Source organism: Pseudorca crassidens, chromosome 7 (assembly GCF_039906515.1).
Source record: "Pseudorca crassidens isolate mPseCra1 chromosome 7, mPseCra1.hap1, whole genome shotgun sequence".
Taxonomy (NCBI): Eukaryota; Metazoa; Chordata; class Mammalia; order Artiodactyla; family Delphinidae; genus Pseudorca; species Pseudorca crassidens.
In genome coordinates, this window is record NC_090302.1 from 105,210,779 (window position 1) to 105,231,935 (window position 21,157).

Below are 21,157 nucleotides of genomic sequence, written 5' to 3' on the forward strand. Positions count from 1 at the left end.
AATGGATACCCTTTGACCAAGTCTACTTTTAGAGCTCGATCTGACAGTAACACTAAAGCAGGGGTCAGTAAATGGCCTGTTTTTGTATGGCCCACAAGCTAAGAATCGATTTTTACATTTTGAAAGCCTTGTTAAAAAATAGATAAAGAAGGTCTCTTGGTCAAATCCTTAGACTTCACGACTCTCTTCCAACATGGCCCAAGACAACTCTCCAAACAGCACCATGGCAACGAAGTGTAGACACAGCTGCACCAAATTTACAGAAGATCAACTGAAAAGCCTCATCAATGCTTTCAACCAAAAAACTTACCCAGGTTATGCTACCAAACGAAGACTTGCCTTTAATAACACTGAAGAGTCTAGAATACAGATTTGGTTTCAGAATCGAAGAGCTAGGAACTGATTCCAGAAAAGATCAGAACCTGAGTAGGACTTAGAATCAAGCCAAGATCACCCTGAAAGAAGATTCAAAGTAGAAAAGACAGACAGTGTCATATCAGCTACACTCCTCTCAATTACACACCCTCATCAAGGCATTTATGGACCACCGTTATCATGGGATTGATTCCAGAGAGCAACTTGCTAAAGAAACCAGGGTTCTAGAGTCAAGAGTTCAATTCTGGTTTCAAAATCGAAGATCTAGATTCCATGTCCAGAAAAAACGAGAAATTGAGGAGGCCTTAGAACAAAGACAAAACCAGGGACAAGATCTCTGAGTTGAGAAAATTCGAAGTATAGAAAGTAACTACACAGAATGGCACCAATCTCACTAGTGACTGTCTTATTTCTCTGGAGCCAGAACAGGGGAAACATAGAGACAGATTCAGTGTACTTGATTGTCATCAGTCTGGACTCCAAATCTCTCTCTCTTCCTGGGAACATATCCTTCTAAACACACCTCCAGCTTCTCCAGAAGCTGAGCCTTTCAGAGACGGTAAACAGGACTTCAGGAAGCAACAACAGATGTAAGGCACCACGCAGCCCTACTGACTTAGCCTGGATCCAGAGTTCAGCAGATTTTGAGGACAACAAAATAAACTTTTTAATATCATTTTTCAGCCATCATAGTAATGACTGATTCAGGCAAAAATCATAAAAAAAAGAAGAATATAACAATAGGGTTCCTATGTGGCCCACAGAGCCTAAACTATTTACTATCATATATGCATGCATATACATGTGAATATCGGTATGTGCTTTTGTGGTTGCAAAAAGACAAAAAAGCCTAAGTATTCATCATTAGAGTCATAATTATAGTATATCTATATTACAGAGTATTATACAGTCATTAAAAAAGATGAGATAGAGGAGTCCTACTTTTGCTAATGAACAATTAACCGCTCCCAGAATTGCTATCTTGCCATGAACAACTAGAAAGTTTGACAAGATATAATGGTTTTCAGATACTTGACAACTGGCAGAGCAGGACTGTAAACTCTGAGAGAAGAGAAACAAATGAGGTGAGTCCTATCATTGACCTAACTTACTGCTTAAAGGTAGTTTCCAGGCTGCAGTGCAAAGAATCACAGCGGAGGCCTTGTCAAATTGAGGAGATGGAGATTAGAGGTCAACAAGATTTAAGTAGCTAGAATTTGTGGAATAGAGAACTAAAGAGGGAGCCAAAAAGTGGGAGAAAAAGCTCCAGAGATCTGAAAAGAGGTCTCTCTTTGAGCGTTTGGCTAAGTACTTACCTGCACATAGAATGGACAGAACCCCCCAAAGCTGAGGAAAGCACCAAACGCAAGCAATAGGTTAAACAATTACCAGAGATTATACAGGTCTAGGAATAGTTCAATTACCATCAGCCAGAGCATGGTAACTCTCACAGTATTGAGTGAAGTCCTCTAAAGAGTCACTCTTAGTGGTACAGCTACATTTTAGCCCATGGAAAAAGTTTAGAACAAAGCTTACAAGCAAGCCTCAAAAGAAACAAGCTAATGTGCAGGTGACCTAACTGGACCATAGCAAAACCACACACCCTTCAAAGGAAAAACAAAATCCAGCACTCAACAATATTAAATGTCCAGCAGCCATAAAATATTACCAGGCATGAAAGAAGCAAGAAACCATGGCCCATCTCAGGAGAAAAATAAACCAACGGAAACATACCACAAAATGGCAGTCATGTAGAATTAGCAGATAAGAACCTTAAGATATAATCTCCAAAATGTGCTCAATAATGTAAAGGAAAATGTGAGCATAACAAGGAAAGAAAAACATGTAAAAAAAGATCCAAACGGAACTTCAAGGAATGAAAAATACAATGAATAAGAACACCACCTTAGAGAAGCAGAAGAAAAAGTAACTAAATTTTAAGATGAAGCAACAGAAACTACCAAAAATGAAGCACTGAGAAAAAGATTAGGAAAAAAATAAAGAAATCATCAGTGAGCTATGGGACAAGAGCAAAATAGTAGGTTTAAATCCAACCATACAGAATTACATTAAATGTAAATGGTCTGAACAGTGTTGTCCAATAGAACTTTCTGTCTTGATGAAAATGTTCTATATCTGTGTTGTCCGGGAAGGGAGCCACTAGTCACATGTGGTTACTGAGCACTTGAAATGTGGCTAGCAAAACTGAGGGACTAAATTTGTAATTTAATTTTATTTCATTTGAACCTAAATTTAAATTGCCACATGTCGCTAGTGACTAAACTTCCAATTAAAGACAGAAGTTGTCAGAATGGATAAAAACAACACATAACTACATGCTGTCTATAATAAATTCACTTTAAATATAAAGATATAAATATGTTAAAAGTAAAAGGTTGGAAAACATATACCATCAAAACACTAAACAAAATAAAACTGGGTGGCTCTATTGATACCACATAAAGTGGACTATGAACAGGGTACAACAATAACCATCCTAAATGTATATGGTACCTAATAACAAGTTTCAAAATACGTAAAGCAACAACTGATAGGATTGAAAAAAGACACATCCACAATTGTACCTGGAGACACTCCTCTCTCAGTAACAGAATAAGTAAACAGAAAAATCAGTAAGGATACAGAAGATTTGAACAAAACAACATAAACAAGTCAACCGGCTTGACCTAGCTGACACTTATGGAACACTGCACCCAACAACAGCAGAAAATATCTTTTCAAGTGCATGAAACATCCACCAAGATAGATAAACCTCTAGTCAGACTGATCAAGAAAGAAAGAAAGAAAATACAAAATACCAGTACCAGAAATGAAAAAAGCGATAGCACTACAAATCCTACCAACATTAGAAGGGTAATAAGAGTATATCACAAATAACTTTATGCCAGTAACTTTGACAACTTAGAACAGACAAACTCCTTGAAAAAACACTAACAGAGCTTACATAGGAAGAAATAGATAACCTGTATAGCCCTACATCTATTAACTGTGAAGTCACAGTTAAAATTTTTCTAATATTTTAAACTAAGAAAACTCCAGGCCCACATGGTTTTCCTGGTAAATTCTACCAGTTAAGAAATACTGTCATTTCTACAAATACTCTTCAAGAAAAAGAAGGAAACACTTCCCATCTTACTTTATGAATACAAAATACCCTGATACCAAAACTAGGCAGACACTCCATAAAGTCAATATCTCTCATGAACATAGAAAATATTAGCAAATTGAATCAAGCAATACATTATGGCCAATGTATTGGCTTTACCCCAGGAATGAAAGGTTGGTTTGAGATTTAAAAATTAACATAATTTACCACATGAACAGTTTAAAAAGGAAAACTTTATCTTAACAGATACTGAAAAAGCACTTGACAAAGTTCAATACCCATTCATGATAATAACCAGGAATAAAAGGAAAATTCCTCAACCTGACTAAGGGCATCTTGGAAAAACCTACATCTAACATAAATACTTCATTAGGAACAAGGCAAGTATGTCTTCTCACACCTCTTTATTCAAATATATACTGGAGCCAGTGCCGTAAGGAAAGAAAAGAGAAATAAAGTAACACAGACAGGGAAAAAAAAGTAAGACTGTCTTCATTCATCTACATTACCAACTATGTACAATATCCTAAGCAATCTACAAAAAAGCTAATAGAATAAGTGAGTTTAGTATGGTTGCAGGACACAAAGTCAATATACAAAAATCTATATACTAAGAGCACAAAACATTTTCTCCTATGTTATCTTCTAGAAATTTTATAATTTTGGCCATTTTTGCATATTATGTGAGCTAAGGGTTGATTTGCATATGGACATCCAATTGGTTTTATTTATTGAAAAGATTACCCTTTGTCCATTGAATTGCCTTGGAAAATACCTTTCTGTGTGTGAGAGGTGGAAAGGTAAAGCAGTTCCTTAATGGTCCAAGTTAAGTTGGTTCTTCACCAGGGAGAACCTACAAATCTGTTAGAATGTCAATAAAATTAACTCATAGATGACCAAACTCTGGCCTATAAAAGAAGTCTTATTTCTTAAGATCAACATTATAAAGATGACTTATGCTAAAATTGTTCATGTGTGATAGATAATAATTAAAGGATCAAACTATAATAATACAAAGATATTTCTGATAGCAATAACAAAGAAGAAAGGTTTATATCTTACCAGATTTCTTTTTTTCAGATAATCTGCTTGGTGTCTTGAAATTATTGGTTTCTTCCATTGTAATAATCACTCAAGGTCCTATGATGAAAATAAAGAGAAAGTTACACTTTAGTTATAAAGAATACAGCTTTCATTCATGAAGAAAAAATTCCTGTAATACTATCACTCATTTACATAAAATTTGAGAACTGAAAAAGACCATGACAAATATTTAGTCTGATTTTATTTACAATTAAAAAACTGAAACCCAGAGAAGTACAATTACATACCCAAGGTCATGCTATTACTGATAGTGGGTTTTTTGTTTTAGTTAAAAAATAATATATGCACACGGTTAAAAAAAAAAATCACCTAGTACCCTCCCACACTTCCTGGGGGTAGTTATTAACAGGTCTTTTATATCCTTTTAAGAGATTGGCTATGTAAGTAGCATTACTCACAATAGCCAGAAAGAGGAAACAGAAATAGCTATCAGATGATGAATGGATAAACAAAATGTGGCATACAATACACACAACAGAATATTATTCAACAGAGCACATAGTCTAATATGGAATATTATTCAGTCATAAAAAGGAATGTAGTACTAATATAAACTACAACATGAAAGAAACTTGAAAACATTATGCTAAGTGAAAGAAGCCAGATACAAGAGGCCACATATATGATTGCTTTTATACAAAATGTCCAGAAAAGGCAACTCCATAGACAGAAGATAAATTAGTAGTTGCTATGGGCTGAGGGGAAGAGAGAATGTGGAGTGACTGCTAGTGGATGTGTGCTTTCTTTTTTGGGGTGACGAAAATGTTCTAAAATTAGGTAGTGGTTTAATATATTCAATTCTATTCCAAAAACCACTGAATTGTACACTTTCAAATAGTGAATTTTATGATATGTGAATTGTATCTTAATAATTATTTTTAAATTGTTTTTGAAAATAAAGTGTACATACTGCATACACAAGCAAGTTAATCCAAGCTTTTTATTTCTTCTGTAACATATTTCTTTAAAAAATCCTTTTTATTAAAAAATTTAAATTCATTTTTCTTTTTAAAAAAAGCTACATTCCATATTAGGTTTACTATAAAGCAAACTGTTCCAAGCTGAAGATGTGTATTTGTGGGATATCAGCATGTATATGGTATTAAAGCCAAGAGACTGGATAAAATCACCTAGGAAGTACGTATAGATAGAAAACTGAGAGCTCTGAGGAATCTCAACTTGAGAAATGAAAAACAAACAAAGTAGCCTGAGAAGGGGCCAGAAAAGCAGGATGCAAATAAGCCCGGCAAGAATGGTGTCCTGGAAATCTTACTGCCTTCTATGTCTCACTGCCTTGCCCCGCTCAGCATAAGGCAGATTTGATATTGAGATAGACTGGGACCTCGGATCTTTTACCGGAGTGCTTGCACTTGCACCTGGGGCAATTATGACCAATATGATACCAAAAGGCCACCAACCAACTGCCACTTCTAAGGTGCCAAGAGCAAAAGCAGGGTACTGTGCATGATCCCTGCACACAGCACCGCCAAGGGGGGTGGGCAGACCACCTAAGCCACGCCTCTGGCCCCACCCACCCATCCGCCCCCAAGCTCACCCTATTTAAGGAACCAGCCCACCCTCCTCAGGGAGCGAGCAGGGGCACCTGTTACTTGTTTTTGCTCCCTCATGCTACAGCATGAGTCCCAATAAAGCCTTGTCGGAATTCCTTATCTGGCCTCTTATCAATTTCTATTGATAAAAGAGTTCAAGGACCCGAGTCGATAATAATAGTTAGAAGCAGCACGAGTGTTAAAAATAAAACCTCCCTTCAATTAAAAACACCTAAGTTGGACTTCCCTGGTGGTGCAGTGGTTAAGAATCCGCCTGCCAATGCAGGGGACACAGGTTCGAGCCCCGGTCTGGGGAGATCCCACATGCCGCAGGGTAACTAAGCTCGTGAGCCACAACGACTGAGCCTGCGCTCTAGAGCCCGCGAGCCACAACTACTGAAACCTGTGCGCCTAGAGCCCGTGCTCCGCAACGAGAAGCCACCGCAATGAGAAGCCCGCGCACCGCAACAAAGAGTAGCCCCCGCTCGCTGCAACCAGAGACAGCCTGCACGCAGGAATGAAGACCCAACGCAGCCAAAAATAAAATAAATAATTAAAAAAATTTTTAAAAACCTAAGTTTAAACAGAAGGCTTTTAACATTTCATTACATTCTAGGACACTCTAGGACTCAGTCCCAACCTACTTGCACCTAAATATATCCTATACATTCCACAGATGTCTAAGGCAACTTTTTTCACTACTACACAGTTTAGGCCTTACTCTACTGATAAGTGGCTTCCGGCCACTGGCCCTAACTCTGTTTCAGATTCTGTATATATTGTATGTACACATTATATATATATAAACTGCTAAATTACCGTACTAATCTATTTCAAAAAGTTCTTAGGAAGCATAAAATTGTAAACATTTTAGATGATGATACGTTAGAAATAGGAGTAATATGACTGTTGGCAGAATTTCATAGTTTGTCGAATACCTAGGGTATTTTTAAAAAGTCAAGTACTGTTTGAGAAGCAATACTAAAAAGTGGACAACAAGCTAATCAACAGGTCTACTGGATCAGAGGTCAGTAACTTTTGGACCCTAGGACCAAACAAATACTGGATACTACTGGCAAAGCTGAAGTGTAGCTAGGCAGCAGAAAAAGCAGGGGGGAAAATAAAGAACGGGAGAAAAAGTAAAGATAACTGAGAAAAGAGAAACAAAATAGACGAAAAAAGTAGAATGAAAAAGAACGGGAAAGTTCTGATCACATTATTTCTAAGGTCCTTTACACCTGACACCCTCAGTAGGATTCCCGGAGGTAAAGACGCCCACTGTTTATCCCCGGACCCAGGAGCTTACAGACGCAGGCTGTTAAAATCCTTCTTCCACCCGCTCCGGGGCTCACGGTATCCCTTTGTAAAACAATGACAGCTTGCTAGAGCAGGGCTTCCCATATCTGTCTAACCACCGCCTTCTCGTACGGAGCTTCCATACTAAGTACAACTGTTAAGCTCTGATTCGAGAAAAGGGCAATTTCTTTCTTGAAATCCCCACCTAACCCCATGATGCAGATGCGCACTCGGGTCGCTAAAATGATTCCTAAGATAATTCCCCGTTCAACGCCAAATTCCCAACGTCTTCCACCTGCCTTCCAGGCCCCCCAGCTGTCAGGAAAGCAAACGCAGAGGCCTAGGCTCGGGGTGGGTCAACCCCCCGCCAGGCCCACGCGCGGAAAGGACCCGCAAAAGCTCCCCTTACCGGAGCCGCGCGGTGGGACGAGACGTCCAAGCCAAAGCTGTCTTGAAAATTGGTCCCGATTGGCCCCCGACAACACGCCGCGACCGCCTGAACTTCCCACCTGCCAACACAAGCCCTCGGCAACTGTCGTTGCGATGGGAACCCGCCCGGCTTTCAAAAGCGCGCGCACCGCCCTTACGTCTGCCGAGAACTACGGGGTGCCGCGAAGGACATACCAAGCCGTATTCGCCGTTACTTTTTTTTTTGCTCTTTCCATTTTGCTTAGCGATCCCTTTTACTACCTAATTGGAATGATTTGAAGTCAAATTAAAGGAAGAGAAGCGCAGCAAAGGACAAACTGATTTTTACAGTCACTGTCAGCCCTTCAGAGGGACAACTTTAGTTAAAAAGAAGACATATGCCTGTACTTAGGCTGAACTTCTTCCCCAATTACGAACACTGCGCCCAGAATGTGTAATGGTTATTACATGCATTTTTTTTTTTTTTTTTGCGGTACGCAGGCCGCACTCTCACCGCAACGGTAGAGGCTCTCACTGTTGTGGCCTCTCCCATTGCGGAGCACAGGCTCCGGACGCGCAGGCTCAGTAGTTGTGGCTCACGGGCCTAGTTGCTCCGCGGCATGTGGGATCCTCCCAGACCAGGGCTCGAACCCATGTCCCCTGCATTAGCAGGCAGATTCTCTTTTTTGTTTTTGTTGTTTTTGTTTTTTGTTTTTGCGGTGCGCGGGCTCCTCACTATCGTGGCCTATCTTGTTACGGAGCACAGGCTCCGGACGCGCAGGCCCAGTGGCCATGGCTCACGGGCCCAGCCGCTCCGCGGCATGTGGGATCCTCCCGGACCGGAGCACGAACCCGTGTGCCCCGCATCGGCAGGCGGACCCTCAACCACTGCGCCACCAGGGAAGCCCAGCAGGCAGATTCTCCACCACTGCGCCACCAGGGAAACCCTTACATGCATTTTTATTACAGATTTATTTGGCCTCTAAACACTGTACCTAAAAATTGATTAGCCTCGAGTAGTAATCATTTTTGGCTGAGACGAAAAATAGATATTCAGAAATTTTGCTAACTCTTATAATCACCACATTCATTTCACAACAAATATTTAGAGAGCACCTACTATATGCCAGGTGTGTATTGAATGCCCACTGTAAAGGATATACTGTAGTAGTCACTAAAAGAGACACACAAGACGATCAAGTCACAGAAACCCCTCCTGCTCAGGAGGACCTTAGAATCTATGCGGTGGGGGAATGGGGGAAGGGCGGGGAAGTACCCTAAGAAAGAAACACACATACAACACAACACAATACAAAACAGACTATGATGTAGGTTACTATGATCGAAAACCACATTGTTATTTCAAATGAGGAAACTATGGCACAGAGAGGTTAAGTAATTTGCCTAAAGTCACAGAGCTAACGAATGGTTGAGCCAGGACTTGAACCCATGTTAAACTTGGACTTCCTCTTTAACAAATGTGTTCAAAACGTCTTCCGCCTTACACACACATACACACCCCTCCACCTCCAGGGCTTTCCCATTTTGGGCCACCCTCTCCTACGCAGAGATGGTCTCATTGCACCTTCCCTCTATTCTCATTCTAATTTTTTTTTTGCGGAGGCATAGTATAGACCTCATCGTCTTTTTTAAAAAAAAAACCTATAATTTTTTATGCTTTTTATTAAGTTCTATATTTTTACAAGCCCTCTGTTTTCTATTCTTACGGCTCATAAAGTTCTGCCAGAGGCTTAGAGCTTCTTAATTAACCGCTGCCTGTGCGAAGTTAACTCTAGGGAGATGAGGATATTGACACAGGTGTAAGATGAAGCAGAAAATATTCACAGGAATGAAGGCCCTTGGGTAAAGGCTTATAACCACCCTGTTCCCCATCTTGTAACTACAAAAGTACCTCCAGAGATTATCTGAAGAAGCATCTGAACTTCACAAGCTTAATGTTATTGCCTATGAAATGTAACCACTAATCTCAAAATCTTGCACACCAGTCAGCTGTCATGGGAAACAGCTTCCAACCTGAACGGGTTATTTCTCCCAGTGAGTAAATAGCCTGGATTTCTTGGCGTAGGCAAAAGAGACCCAAACTCTGTATTTGACTCTTGGCTGGTTATGCCCAAAGGAACATCTGCATCCTCACCTTTTTATGGAGTAAACTCCAACTTCTGCTCCATTCAGGGCCTCCCCTTTTGAGCCTAGTTTAAAGGAGAAAAAAAAAAGGATATTAACTTTTGTTTCCTCTTTTCTACTGCTGATACATTACAATTCTCTTTGAGGCCATATGGATGCTGGTGATTGGCTAGAAGAATGGTGGGAACGTCTAGGGAAGAGGAAGAAAAAAGTGAAAATTTCAAAATTTCATCTTGTTACCTCTGTCTATCCAACAAGTCAACATGTCCCTAGGGTGTTGCTCTAGCATCCTGAAGCCACTGGGTCCACAGCTGAGGCCACCTGAGTGCCCGCCCCCCAACCATGGTGCTTCTCTTCTGGGTCCCAGTTTTAGTGAATGGCTCCTCCATCTATCCCCACATCCTGAGCCAGGAGCTTCCCTTTCCCTTAACCCATCCAAGTTCTGACAACTCTTCCTTGTGTATCTCTTAAATCTCTTTCCTCCTCCCCATTCCACCTTCCTCTGCCTTGGACTATAAATTCTTATTTCTCTCCACTGATGACCCCAACAGCCTCCTAATTTGCGCCCCCTGAGTCCAGTCACTCCTTGCCTCCAGTTGATTTCCACATTGCTGCCTGGTTAATCTTCCTGAAATGTAGATCTGGAAATCCTTCAGGGTTCCTCATTAACTTCAGGGTGAAAAACAACTTCTCTTAGCATCTGGCTCTGAATGTCTCTAGCTTGGGTTCCTCCAGCTCTGAAGCTGGTCTCCAGTTATACTAAGTTAAGGTAGTTCCCAGAACACGCATGTTTTCTCGTGTCTCCAGCACAAGCCCATGAATTCCTCTCTGCCAGGAAAACCCTTCCCCTCTTGCTGACTGGATCAGTATCTCCTGATCCTTCAGCTCTTAGCTCAGGAGCTGCCTGTCCCAGGAAACACTCTCTAATGCCCCCAGTCCACGTGATTCCTCCTCCAAGCTTTCAGAATGCCTTCCGACTTTCCCTGTCCCAGCACATAACCCAGTGCATTGGAATTTTCTCTCTACTTCTGTCTTCCCACTAGAGTGTCAGTTCTATATCCCGCCCCTATCTGCCTAGGTGAGTGCTCAGAAATGTTTGGTGAATACATGAGTGAATGACAAGATGGATAAACATTGGTGCATATAGAATTTATCTGTCCTTCAGTGACACAGAATGCGCCAGTTTGTCTGGAAGCTGGTCCTGTTATTGACCTGGGTTCTTGACCTTCCTTAATCAATAGAAATTGTTAAGAGGCCAGACAGGAAATTCAGGCAAGGCTTTACTGGGGCCTCCTGCTGTAGCAGGAGGGAGCAAAAACAAGTAACAGATTCCCTTGCTTGCTCCTGGAGCAGGGAGCGAGCTGGTTCGGGTGGGGTGAGGGTAGATACAGGTGCAGGGGTCAGCCGGGAGAGGTGGCTTAGGTGGTCTGCCCACCCTTTTGGTGGAGTTGAGTGCAGAGTGCATGCTCAGTACCCAGCTTGTGCTCCTGGCACTGGGCTTTTGCTCCCAGCTCCTCAGAAGTGGCAGTTGGGTTTTTGGTCTTTTTGTATCTTGTTGTCCATAATTTGCCCTAACTGTGCATGCACACAGCTATTTTTAGTCCCATACAGTTTCTTTGTATTTTGTTGCCTAAGGAGAAGTTTGTCCAGGTGCAAACACAGCAGAAAAGGGTCCCAGGTCCCAGGTCCCAGCCTGTCTCAGTCCAAGCTGATAACTTAAATGTCTTAGCAATGGTCCCTGAATCAACGTCTGCTGATTGTTATGGACTGAATGTCTGTGTCCCCCTAAAATTCATATGCTGAAGCCTTAACCCCCTACTGTGATGATATTTGGAGGTGGGCCTTTTGGGAGATAATTAGGTTTAGATGAGATCATGAGGGTGGGGCCCTGGTCCAATGGGATTAGTGTTCTTATAAGAAGAGACACCAGGGACTTCCCTGGTGGCACAGTGGTTAAGAATCTGCCTGCCAGTGCAGGCGACACAGGTTTGATCCCTGGTCCAGGAAGGTCCCACATGCCGCAGAGCAACTAAGTCCCTGTGCCACAGCTGCTGAGCCTGTGCGCTAGAGCCCACGAGCCACAACTACTGAGCCCATGTGCCACAACTACTGGAGCCCATGTGCCTAAAGCCCGTGCTCTGCAACAAGAGAAGCCACCACAATGAGAAGCCCACTCACCACAACGAAGAGTAGCCCTGCTTGCTGCAACTAGAGAAAGCCTGCATGCAGCAACAAAGACCCAATGCAGCCAAAAATAAATACATTAAATAAATAAATTTATTTTTTTAAAAAAAAGAAGAAGAAGAGACACGAGAGAGCGCTCTCTCGTTCTCTTTCTCTGTCACGTGAGGACCCAGTGAGAAGGTGGCTGTCTGCAAGCAAGGAAGAGAGCTCTTGCCAGAACCCAACCATGTCAGCAGCCTGATCTCAGACTTCTAGCCTCCAGAACTGTGAGAAATAAATGTCTGTTGTTCAAGCCATCTAGTCTATTATATTTTATTATGGCAGCCTGAGCAGACTAAGACACTGATCAGATCTGGAAGTGGTTAACTCCAGCACAGAGGAAGGGAAAGAAAAGAATCAGAAGGAAATTGAGGAGTTTTTGCTCCCATATATCTTCTCATTCTTATATTTACCAGTTTTCCCAATAGCTTCTCTTTTTTATTATTATTTTTAAATTTATTATTTATTTATTTAATTTATTTTTGGCTGTGTTTGGTCTTAGTTGTGGCACACAGGATCTTCGTTGAGGCAGGTGGGATCTTTGCTGTGGTGCGTGGGCTTATCTCTAGTTGCAGTGTGCAGGCTCTAGGGCGCGTGGGCTCTAGTAGTTTGCAGTACTCAGGCTCTAGCTGAGGTGCGCGAGCTCAGCAGTTGTGGCACCCGGCCTAGTTGCCCCTCAGCATGTGGTGTCTTAGCTCCCCCGCAGCATGTGGTGTCTTAGTTCCCTGACCAGGGATTGAACCCGTGTCCCCTGCATTGGAAGGTGGAGTTTTTACCCCTGGACCACCAGGGAAGTCCCTCAATAGCTTCTCTTTTGACTGCTAAAAACAGATGACTCTCCAAACTGGATTCCAAACCCTCCATTGTTCAGTGGACTTGTCTAAAATCTGAACGTGTTCATAATGGAACCACCCTGCTTCTCCTCCCCATCACTTCCAGCACCAGAGTCTCAGAGTTGAGAGGAACCGTCGACATTGCTTTGTTGGGCTTTTCAAGATGTGGAAATGCCTCTGTGTCATCCCATTCCAGGGAGAGGACTTCAGACATGCCATGCAGCCCACTGCTTTTCACACAGCCCTAGCTTTCAGGAAACTCTTCCTAACATTGGAACAAAGCTAGCCATATCATCACAAACTCTAGTTTAATGACAACATTTAACTAATATTTTGAAGGCAACTACTGTATGCCAGACACTGGGCTACACACTGGGGAACCATCATTGGGTGAGATCAACAACTCGGCCCTTTTCTTCATAGAGCTTACCATCTATTGGAGAAGGTAGACAATGAATGAGTGATTAAAGCACTTGCAGATGGTGGTCAAGACTGTGGAGAGTGTATGCAGGCTGCTGTGATAGAGAATGATGGGTGGTAATGTAGAGGAGTCTACTCTCATAGCGTAGTCAGAGAAGCTTTATCTGAACAGCTGACTTTAAACTGAGATTTCAGGGACCAGAAGGAGCCAGTCGCATGAGGAGCCAGGGGAAGAACCTTCCAAATGGAGGGAAAGGCAAGTGCAAAGACATTGGAGAGTTTGGGGGACCAAGAAGAAGGTAGGGTGGCTGGGACATCGTGGGAGGTGGGTGAAAGTGACCCAGGATGAAGTTGGAGAGGTAGGTGTCCTCTTAGTGTAAGAATAAGCTACTGAAGAATTTAAACAGGAGAATGACATGGTCTGATTTTTAGTTTAGGAGGATCACTCTGGCTGGAACATTTTTTTAAAATGATGCTAGAGAAATTGGACATCCATAGGCAAAAAAAAAAAAAAAAAAAAAGGGAAAAGGAAAAAAGAAGAATCTTTACCTAAACCTTATAAAACAATTAACTGAAAACAACATTATCCACACCTAGATATATATACAACTGAAATGCACGTATGTGCACCAAAAGACATGTACATAATTGTGTATAGCAGCATTATCTGTAATAGCAAAACTGGGAAACCACCTAAATGTCCATCAAGAGAAGAAAGGCTAAATAAATGGTATTATATTCATGCAGTAGAATACCATATACAGCAATGTCACTGTCTGCACCAACTGGAATTAACCTCACAGTGTTGAGCAAAGAAGCTAGATACAAAAATATAATACTTCATAATTCCATTTATAGAATGCTCAAAAACAGGCACTATGAAACCATACTATTTACAAGTTTAAACTGGCAAAAAAAATGTTTTAAAAAACCACCAAAGTGATGACCATAAAAATCAGGTTTGTTGTCACTTAGGAGGAAGGGGGTGAAAAGTGACTGGGAGGAGAACAGGAAGTGCTCCAGGAGTGCTAACATTCTGGCTCTCAATCTGGGTGATGCTATAGGAGGGTTTGCTTTGATAAATCATTGAGCTGAATGCTTTGTTTTGAGTGCTTTCTGTATTTTTGTTATATTTTACAAAAAAGGAGCTTAAAAAAAAAAAAAGGAAAGGAAGGAGAAGAAAGTGCGTGAAGGAAGATGAGCCTGGGAAGTTTGGCTGTACATTGGACATAGTAAGTGGGCTCTGGTGGTAAATTTGAAATTGCCAGTGAGATGTACTCAGTGCAATTTGGAAGACAGAAGTGAGACAGAACCCCTTTCCTGCCCTTTCACCTATGTCCCCTGGCAAGCAGAGTTGTGGGGCTTGGGGTTTCATTAGGTGTGTTCTAGTGTCTGGTCACTTACTCTGTGGGTGTTGAAAGACACCTGCAGTGGCAGTGGTGGTTTCTTGACCCCTGGATCACAGCTATGGTGAATATCCTTGAACATGACATTCCCAGCCTCAGCTTCCTGCCTGGAAATAGGCACAGATATATAATCCTCATAAAGGGAAGAGGGAGAATGAATAACACAAACAGTAATACAGTCCACCACGGTGTCCTAGAAATCTTCATAACTGTGTAATAAAGTCCCTCATGGCAAAGAGCTGGGAAAACATGGACTCACATGTAAAATACAAAACATAAAACTATAAAACTTTTAGAAAAAAATGTAAAACACAAAACTATAAAACATAAAAATGTAAAACATATAGCTATAAAACTTTTAGAAAAAAGTATAAAATATAAAACTATAAAAATTTATAAATACACTGGTGATACTTGAAGAAAAGTTTCAGAACAAAGGGCTAGGTGAAGAGTTTATAGACTTGACACTAAAGGCATGGTCTATAAAAAGAAAAAATGATAAAATGAACCTCATCACAATGAAAACCTTTAGTTCTGCAAAAGACCCCATGAAGAGGGTTAAAAAACAAAAACAAAACAAACAAACAAAAACAAGCTATAGAATTGGAGAAAATATTTGTGAACCACATGTCTGCAAAGGATTTGTATGTCAGCTCTTGTATAAAGAACTCGCAAAATTCAACAGTAGAGAAAACAAACAGTCCAGACTGAAAATGGGCAAAAGACATTGTAATAGGCTGAATGGTGGCCCCCAAAGACATGGGGTTCTAATCTCTGGAAGCTGTAAATGGTAGCTCATTTGGAAATAGAGTCTTTGCAGATGTGATTAAGTTAAAGGATGTTGGGATGAGGAGATTATCCTGGATTATCCGGTGGGACCAAAATGCAATCACATGTGTCCTTATAAGAGGAAGCAGAGGAGATTGACACACACACACAAAAGAGAAGGCAGTGTGAAGATGGAGCAGAGGGAGATTTGAGGATGTTCATCTTAAAGATGTGGCCTTGTGGCCACGAACCCAGTAATGCCGACAGTCACCAGAAGCTGGAAGAGGCAGAGGACAGATTATCCCCTAGTCACCTCACTCATACGCTTCATTCCACAAGGATCTGAACACCTGCTAAAGCCTGCTGCTGCCTCTTAGATGATGTTTCTAACTATCGTGTTTTCCCTTTCCACTTAATCTCAAGGAGAAACCACTTTGGGTTTAATTTTTGTCATCTGCTTCATGAATCCACCTGTGGAAGCAGGGAAGTGGTAAAACACTGGGCAAATATGACATCTTATTATAGTTTAATTACTTTTGGTTTCATACTCTGCTCCCTTCCCCCAAAGGACAGTAAAAAAGGGTGTGTCAGTTCAGGTGGATGGTGATGGCAAGATGGAAACACTTAAGGATAGAAAAGAGAAAACGGGAACGGGAATATCGGTGAACTCTTAGAAGGTAATCTGCTTGTCTGGAGCATCTTCCTAACATGAGATCTGAGACAGGGGTGCAGCTGCAAGCTTGGAGCAGAGAAAGAGCTGGGAAGCCCTCCACACAGCTGCCTGTTAGGAAGACTGGACTCCTCTAGCTTTTGCTCATCCTCAATGGCTAAAGATTTCCACTTTCAGCTCTGACTTTTCCTACCGCCCAACAAGAAATGAAACTTTGCTTGTTCTGGGAATATGGGGCTTGAAAAACAAGAAGTGCTTTGGAAAATGTGCTGGGATCTGAGTGGCTTATAATTGATGATTTCCTTCCTCCACTGTGGTCCAGCAAACCGGGAAGATGTAACAGGGAATTCTAACCCTCCCTCAGGGAAGACGCCTACTTAATGCCTAACGAAGATCAGTATTCCATCCTCTGTGATTGTGTAAGACTTCAGGGCTGGTGCTGACATCTGGCCACGATTTCGGCACCCTGACTTTGTTTTTGCTCTAAGATGTTCTTTGCTTTCTAATTCAGCCAGAAAACATTTTCTTGATTTTCAACTTCTTAGGGTGAATCAATACAGTGAATAACAGGAAAGAGGTTTTGGTGGTTTACATTTCAACTACTCAATACCTACCTAGAATGCATAGAGAGTTTAGAGGGAATGGAAGTCCTTCTGCTTGCTGCATGCTGTTGGAAATTATCCTGCCAGTAGAGCAACAGCATATACTAAACAGATTGAGTGAAGAGCAATAAACCAGATGTACTCAAGACATAAGAAAATGATAGGTTCGGACCCTTGCCTCTGGGGATGGAGTTAAATGGAGAAGCTGGTCGGGCTGTACACACATACCACATATTAAAACCTATGAAGCAGAGCTATAAAAACAAGCCCAGAGCTTGTTAGCACCGGGCTGCCCTTAACCAGAAATCACTTTTCCAGCAACATGATACACCCATTTTTTCAAAACTGGTTGCTCCTCAGGTGGAGAGCTAGGTGGATAATCAGAAGGGAAGGGCCCCCCAAGACCTCAACACCTATAGGCCTTCGTGTGTACCTATTAATATTCTCAGCACAAATTCAGCAGTCCTGAATCAGAGAACAGTCCTAAGCTAGGTATATAGCTTATTAAAATGGCTGCTGTAGTGAACAGGACGGAGGGAGGGAGGGAGCTAGCTTTTATTTATTTACTTATTTGTTTGTTTGTTTGTTTATTTAGACTGTAAGCTTGAACTAAGTGGACTTTGATGAGGCTCTTCCCTGGAAGTGGTCAGAGGGATTTTGCTTTAAGAACTGCTCATGAAAATTCCAGAAGTGGGTCAACTCCTTCATTCACTTGTTCATCGAGCAAATGATCCTGAGCCAGGCGCTGGAGGTTAAAAAATTGAAAAAAAAAAAAAAAAACCCACCCTGCCCGCAGGGAGCATATAGACTAGTGAACAAACAGATACAGTAGAATTGTGATAAGTACATAATGGGAGTCTGACTCTACTTAAGGTGTGGGAAGATTTCACTGATGTGGGTCTTGAAAAGTAAGAAATTTGCATGGCCATCCTGATTGGTGGGCAGAAGGGGAGTGTCTGGGATCTCCAGGCAGAGGACAGACTATGTGGCGGCATAAGAAAGGATGCATAGTCTTAGAGCAATAAATAGCAAGGAAAAGTGACTAGGAAAATGGGTAGAGGCCAGATCATGGGCTTTTCTGATGGTAGGATTCGGATTTTGTTTTGTAGGTATTAGAGAGCCATACAAGGCTTTGAAACAGGAGAGTTATATGGTCAGATGTTAGATGGAGAAATCTCCTTGGTACATATTGGAGAGGGGCAGACAATGGGAGATTGTTGTCAAAGTCCAGATGAGAAATTAAGAAGGGTTAAACCGGCCGGTGGCAGTGGGCTGGAAGGGACAAAATTAATCAGGGCAGTGTATGGAGTAGAAGAATCAACTTGGAGGAACTGTGAAGACCTTAGAGGCCTATCACCAAAACAAAAGGAAGTTAGTCCCTCAAGCAGAGTATCAGAACATGTTCAAAGGAGAAAAAGGCCAAAAGGGCTTCCCCAGAAATTACTCCTCTGTGATGGGGGAACAGGCAGGGAGCTGGGAGAAAAGGAAGCTAGCAGAGGTATCCACTAAGCTGAATTGACATCACCTTGAGTTCACATTGTTGTTTAGGCCTAAAAATCCAGTAGAATATAGTTAAAAATTCCAGGCCAGATCAAGACTGAAGACATTTTTTGTTTGTTTGTTTGCATCTTCTGCAAGTTCCTTTTAAAAAAAAGACTACTTTGGGCTTCCCTGGTGGCACAGTGGTTGAGAATCTGCCTGCCAATGCAGGTGACATGGGTTCGAGCCCTGGTCTGGGAAGATCCCACATGCCGCGGAGCAGCTAGGCCCGTGAGCCACAACTACTGAGCCTGCGCATCTGGAGCTTGTGCTCCGCAACAAGAGAGGCTGTGACAGTGAGAGGCCCGCGCACCGTGATGAAGAGTGGCCCCCGCTCGCCGCAACTAGAGAAAGCCCTCACACAGAAACGAAGACCCAACACAGCCAAAAATAAAGAAAGAAAGAAAGAAGCTTTCATTTAAAAATAATAAATAAATTAAATAAAATAAATTAAAAAAGACTATTTTGAAAAATGTATTTAGTTTAACGTGTGTTGAATCAAAATTCACATACAGTGAAATGCATAGGTTTTTATGTACACTATTGATAAATTTCACTTCTTTCACACACAATACACAAATGTATACGTCTGGGTAATAAACACTGCAGTCAAAATAATACATTATTTCTGTCACCCAAAAAGTTCTCTCTTGCCCCCTTCCTGATAGTCTCTACCACCCATAGATAACAATTGTTCTGATTTCCATCATCTAATTAGTTTTACTTGTCCTTGAATTTCATATAAAATAAGTCAGACAGTATGTACTTTTTCTTAGCTGAATGGATATCTCACAATTTCTTTCTCCCATTTTCTGTTGATGGATATTAGAGCTGTTTCTAATTGGGGGCTACTGTGACAATAACTGATATAAATATTATTGTACAAGTCTTTTTGTGGATATATGTTTTCATTAGTCTTGGGTAAATATTAAAATTGGAATTTCTAGGTCATGGGGCATGGGTATATTTAACTTTATAAGGAACTGCCAAACCATTTTTCCAAAATTGTACCATTTTACACTCCCACTAACAATGTATGCTTTTATTTCTAGTGCAAAGTGGTATTCTATTGTGCTTTTTAATTTATATTTCCCTGAAGACTAATAATGTTGAACATCCTTTCACATGCCTGTTGATCATATTGCTTCTTTTTTAAACTGCCTGTTGAAGTCCATTTTTCCATTGGGTTGGTTGTCTTTTTATTATTGAGTTGTACAAGTTATTTATATACTCTGAACACAAACCTTTCATTGGCTGTATGTAATGCAAATATTTTCTCCCAGTCTTTGACTTGTCTTTTGATTTTCTAGACATCTTTCAATGAACAGATTTTAAAATCTTTTATGAAATCCTATTTACCAATTTTTCATGGTTAATGCTTTTTATGTCCTTTCTAAGAAGACTTTGCCTCATCCAAGTTTGCAAAGATATTCTCCTAAGTTTTCTTCTAGAAGCTTTATAGTTTTAGTTTTTTTTTTTTTGGTCGCACTGTATGGCATGCGGGATCTTAGTTCCCTGACCAGGGATCGAACCTGCGCCCCCTGCAGTGGAAGGGCAAAGCCTCAACCACTGGACCGCCAGGGAAGTCCCTATAGTTTTCGCTTTTAATTTGGGTTTATGGTCATCTCAACTTTTGTGTATGGCAGGAGATAGGGGTCAAAGTTCACTTTTCCTGCATACATGTCCCATTCTTCCAGCACTGTTTATTGAAAAGACTTTCCCCTTAGTGACTTTGTCGAAAATTAATTGATAGTATATATGTAGGTATATTTCTGAATTTTCTAATATGTTCTATTGATCTAGTTGTTTGTCCTTATGCCAAAATCATTTTGGCTTGATTAACATAATATTATCACAAGTCTTCAAATCAGGTAGTAGAAGTCTTCCAACTGTGTTTTTATTATTGTTTTGACTATTCTAAGTGCTTTGATTTTCCACATAAATTTCAGAATTATCAGTTTAGACAAAAAACTGTTGATATTTTGATTGGATTGCATTGAATCCATAGAGCAATTTTTTTTTTTTTTTTGTGGTACGTGGGCCTCTCACTGCTGTGGCCTGTCCCGTTGTGGAGCACAGGCTCTGGACACGCAGGCTCAGCGGCCATGGCTCACGGGCCCAGCCGCTCCGCGGCATGTGGGATCTTCCCGGACCGGGGCACGAACCTGTGTCCCCTGCATCAGCAGGTGGACTCTCAACCACTGCGCCACCAGGGAAGCCCTGTTTTTTTTTTTTATATCTCAGTATTATTGATTAATAATTTAATTCCATTTGGTCAGAGAACATACTCTGTAAGATTTTTTTTTGAAATTTACTGATACTTATTTTTAATGACCCATAACTTGGTCTATATTAGAGAAATTTCCATGTGCATGTATAGAAATGGTATATTCTACAGTTTGGAGTGGATTACCCTATAAATGTCCATTAGATCAAGTTGGTTGACAGAGTTGTCCTACAAATAGAACAGCATATATTCTATGTATATAGTGTCTATTCTTATTGATTTTCTCTCTCCTTGTTCTATCAATTATTTAGAGAAGGGTGCTAAAATCTTGAATTATGATTGTAGATCTGTCTCTCTTTTTTTTTAGTTCAGTTAGTTTTTGCTTCATGTGTATTAAACCATAAGTGGTGGCACGGTTTTTTTCATCAGGAGGCACATATGTCTGGTTGTCTCTCTTTTTATGA

The 21,157-nt window shown here is 41.0% G+C and overlaps 1 protein-coding gene and 1 pseudogene across 2 annotated transcripts in view; one reads left to right on the plus strand and one right to left on the minus strand.

Moving 5' to 3' along the window:
* The window catches only part of PBK (PDZ binding kinase), a 28,755-nt gene extending 20,723 nt beyond the window's left edge, over positions 1 to 8,032 (minus strand). The window contains exons 1-3 of one of the 2 annotated variants that reach the window (XM_067745252.1): positions 7,862 to 8,032; positions 4,565 to 4,642; positions 4,278 to 4,363 (exon numbers count right to left, since the gene is read on the minus strand). Coding sequence is in view for 1 of the 2 variants with exons in the window: in XM_067745251.1 (XP_067601352.1) it covers positions 4,565 to 4,622 (58 nt within the window). In the remaining variant the exon portion in view is untranslated. The remainder of the gene's footprint in view (positions 1 to 4,277; positions 4,364 to 4,564; positions 4,643 to 7,861) is intronic. The other variant, XM_067745251.1, reaches the window with a different exon arrangement.
* Positions 224 to 716, plus strand: LOC137228171 (double homeobox protein A-like; annotated as a pseudogene).
* Positions 8,033 to 21,157: the final 13,125 nt, after the last annotated feature.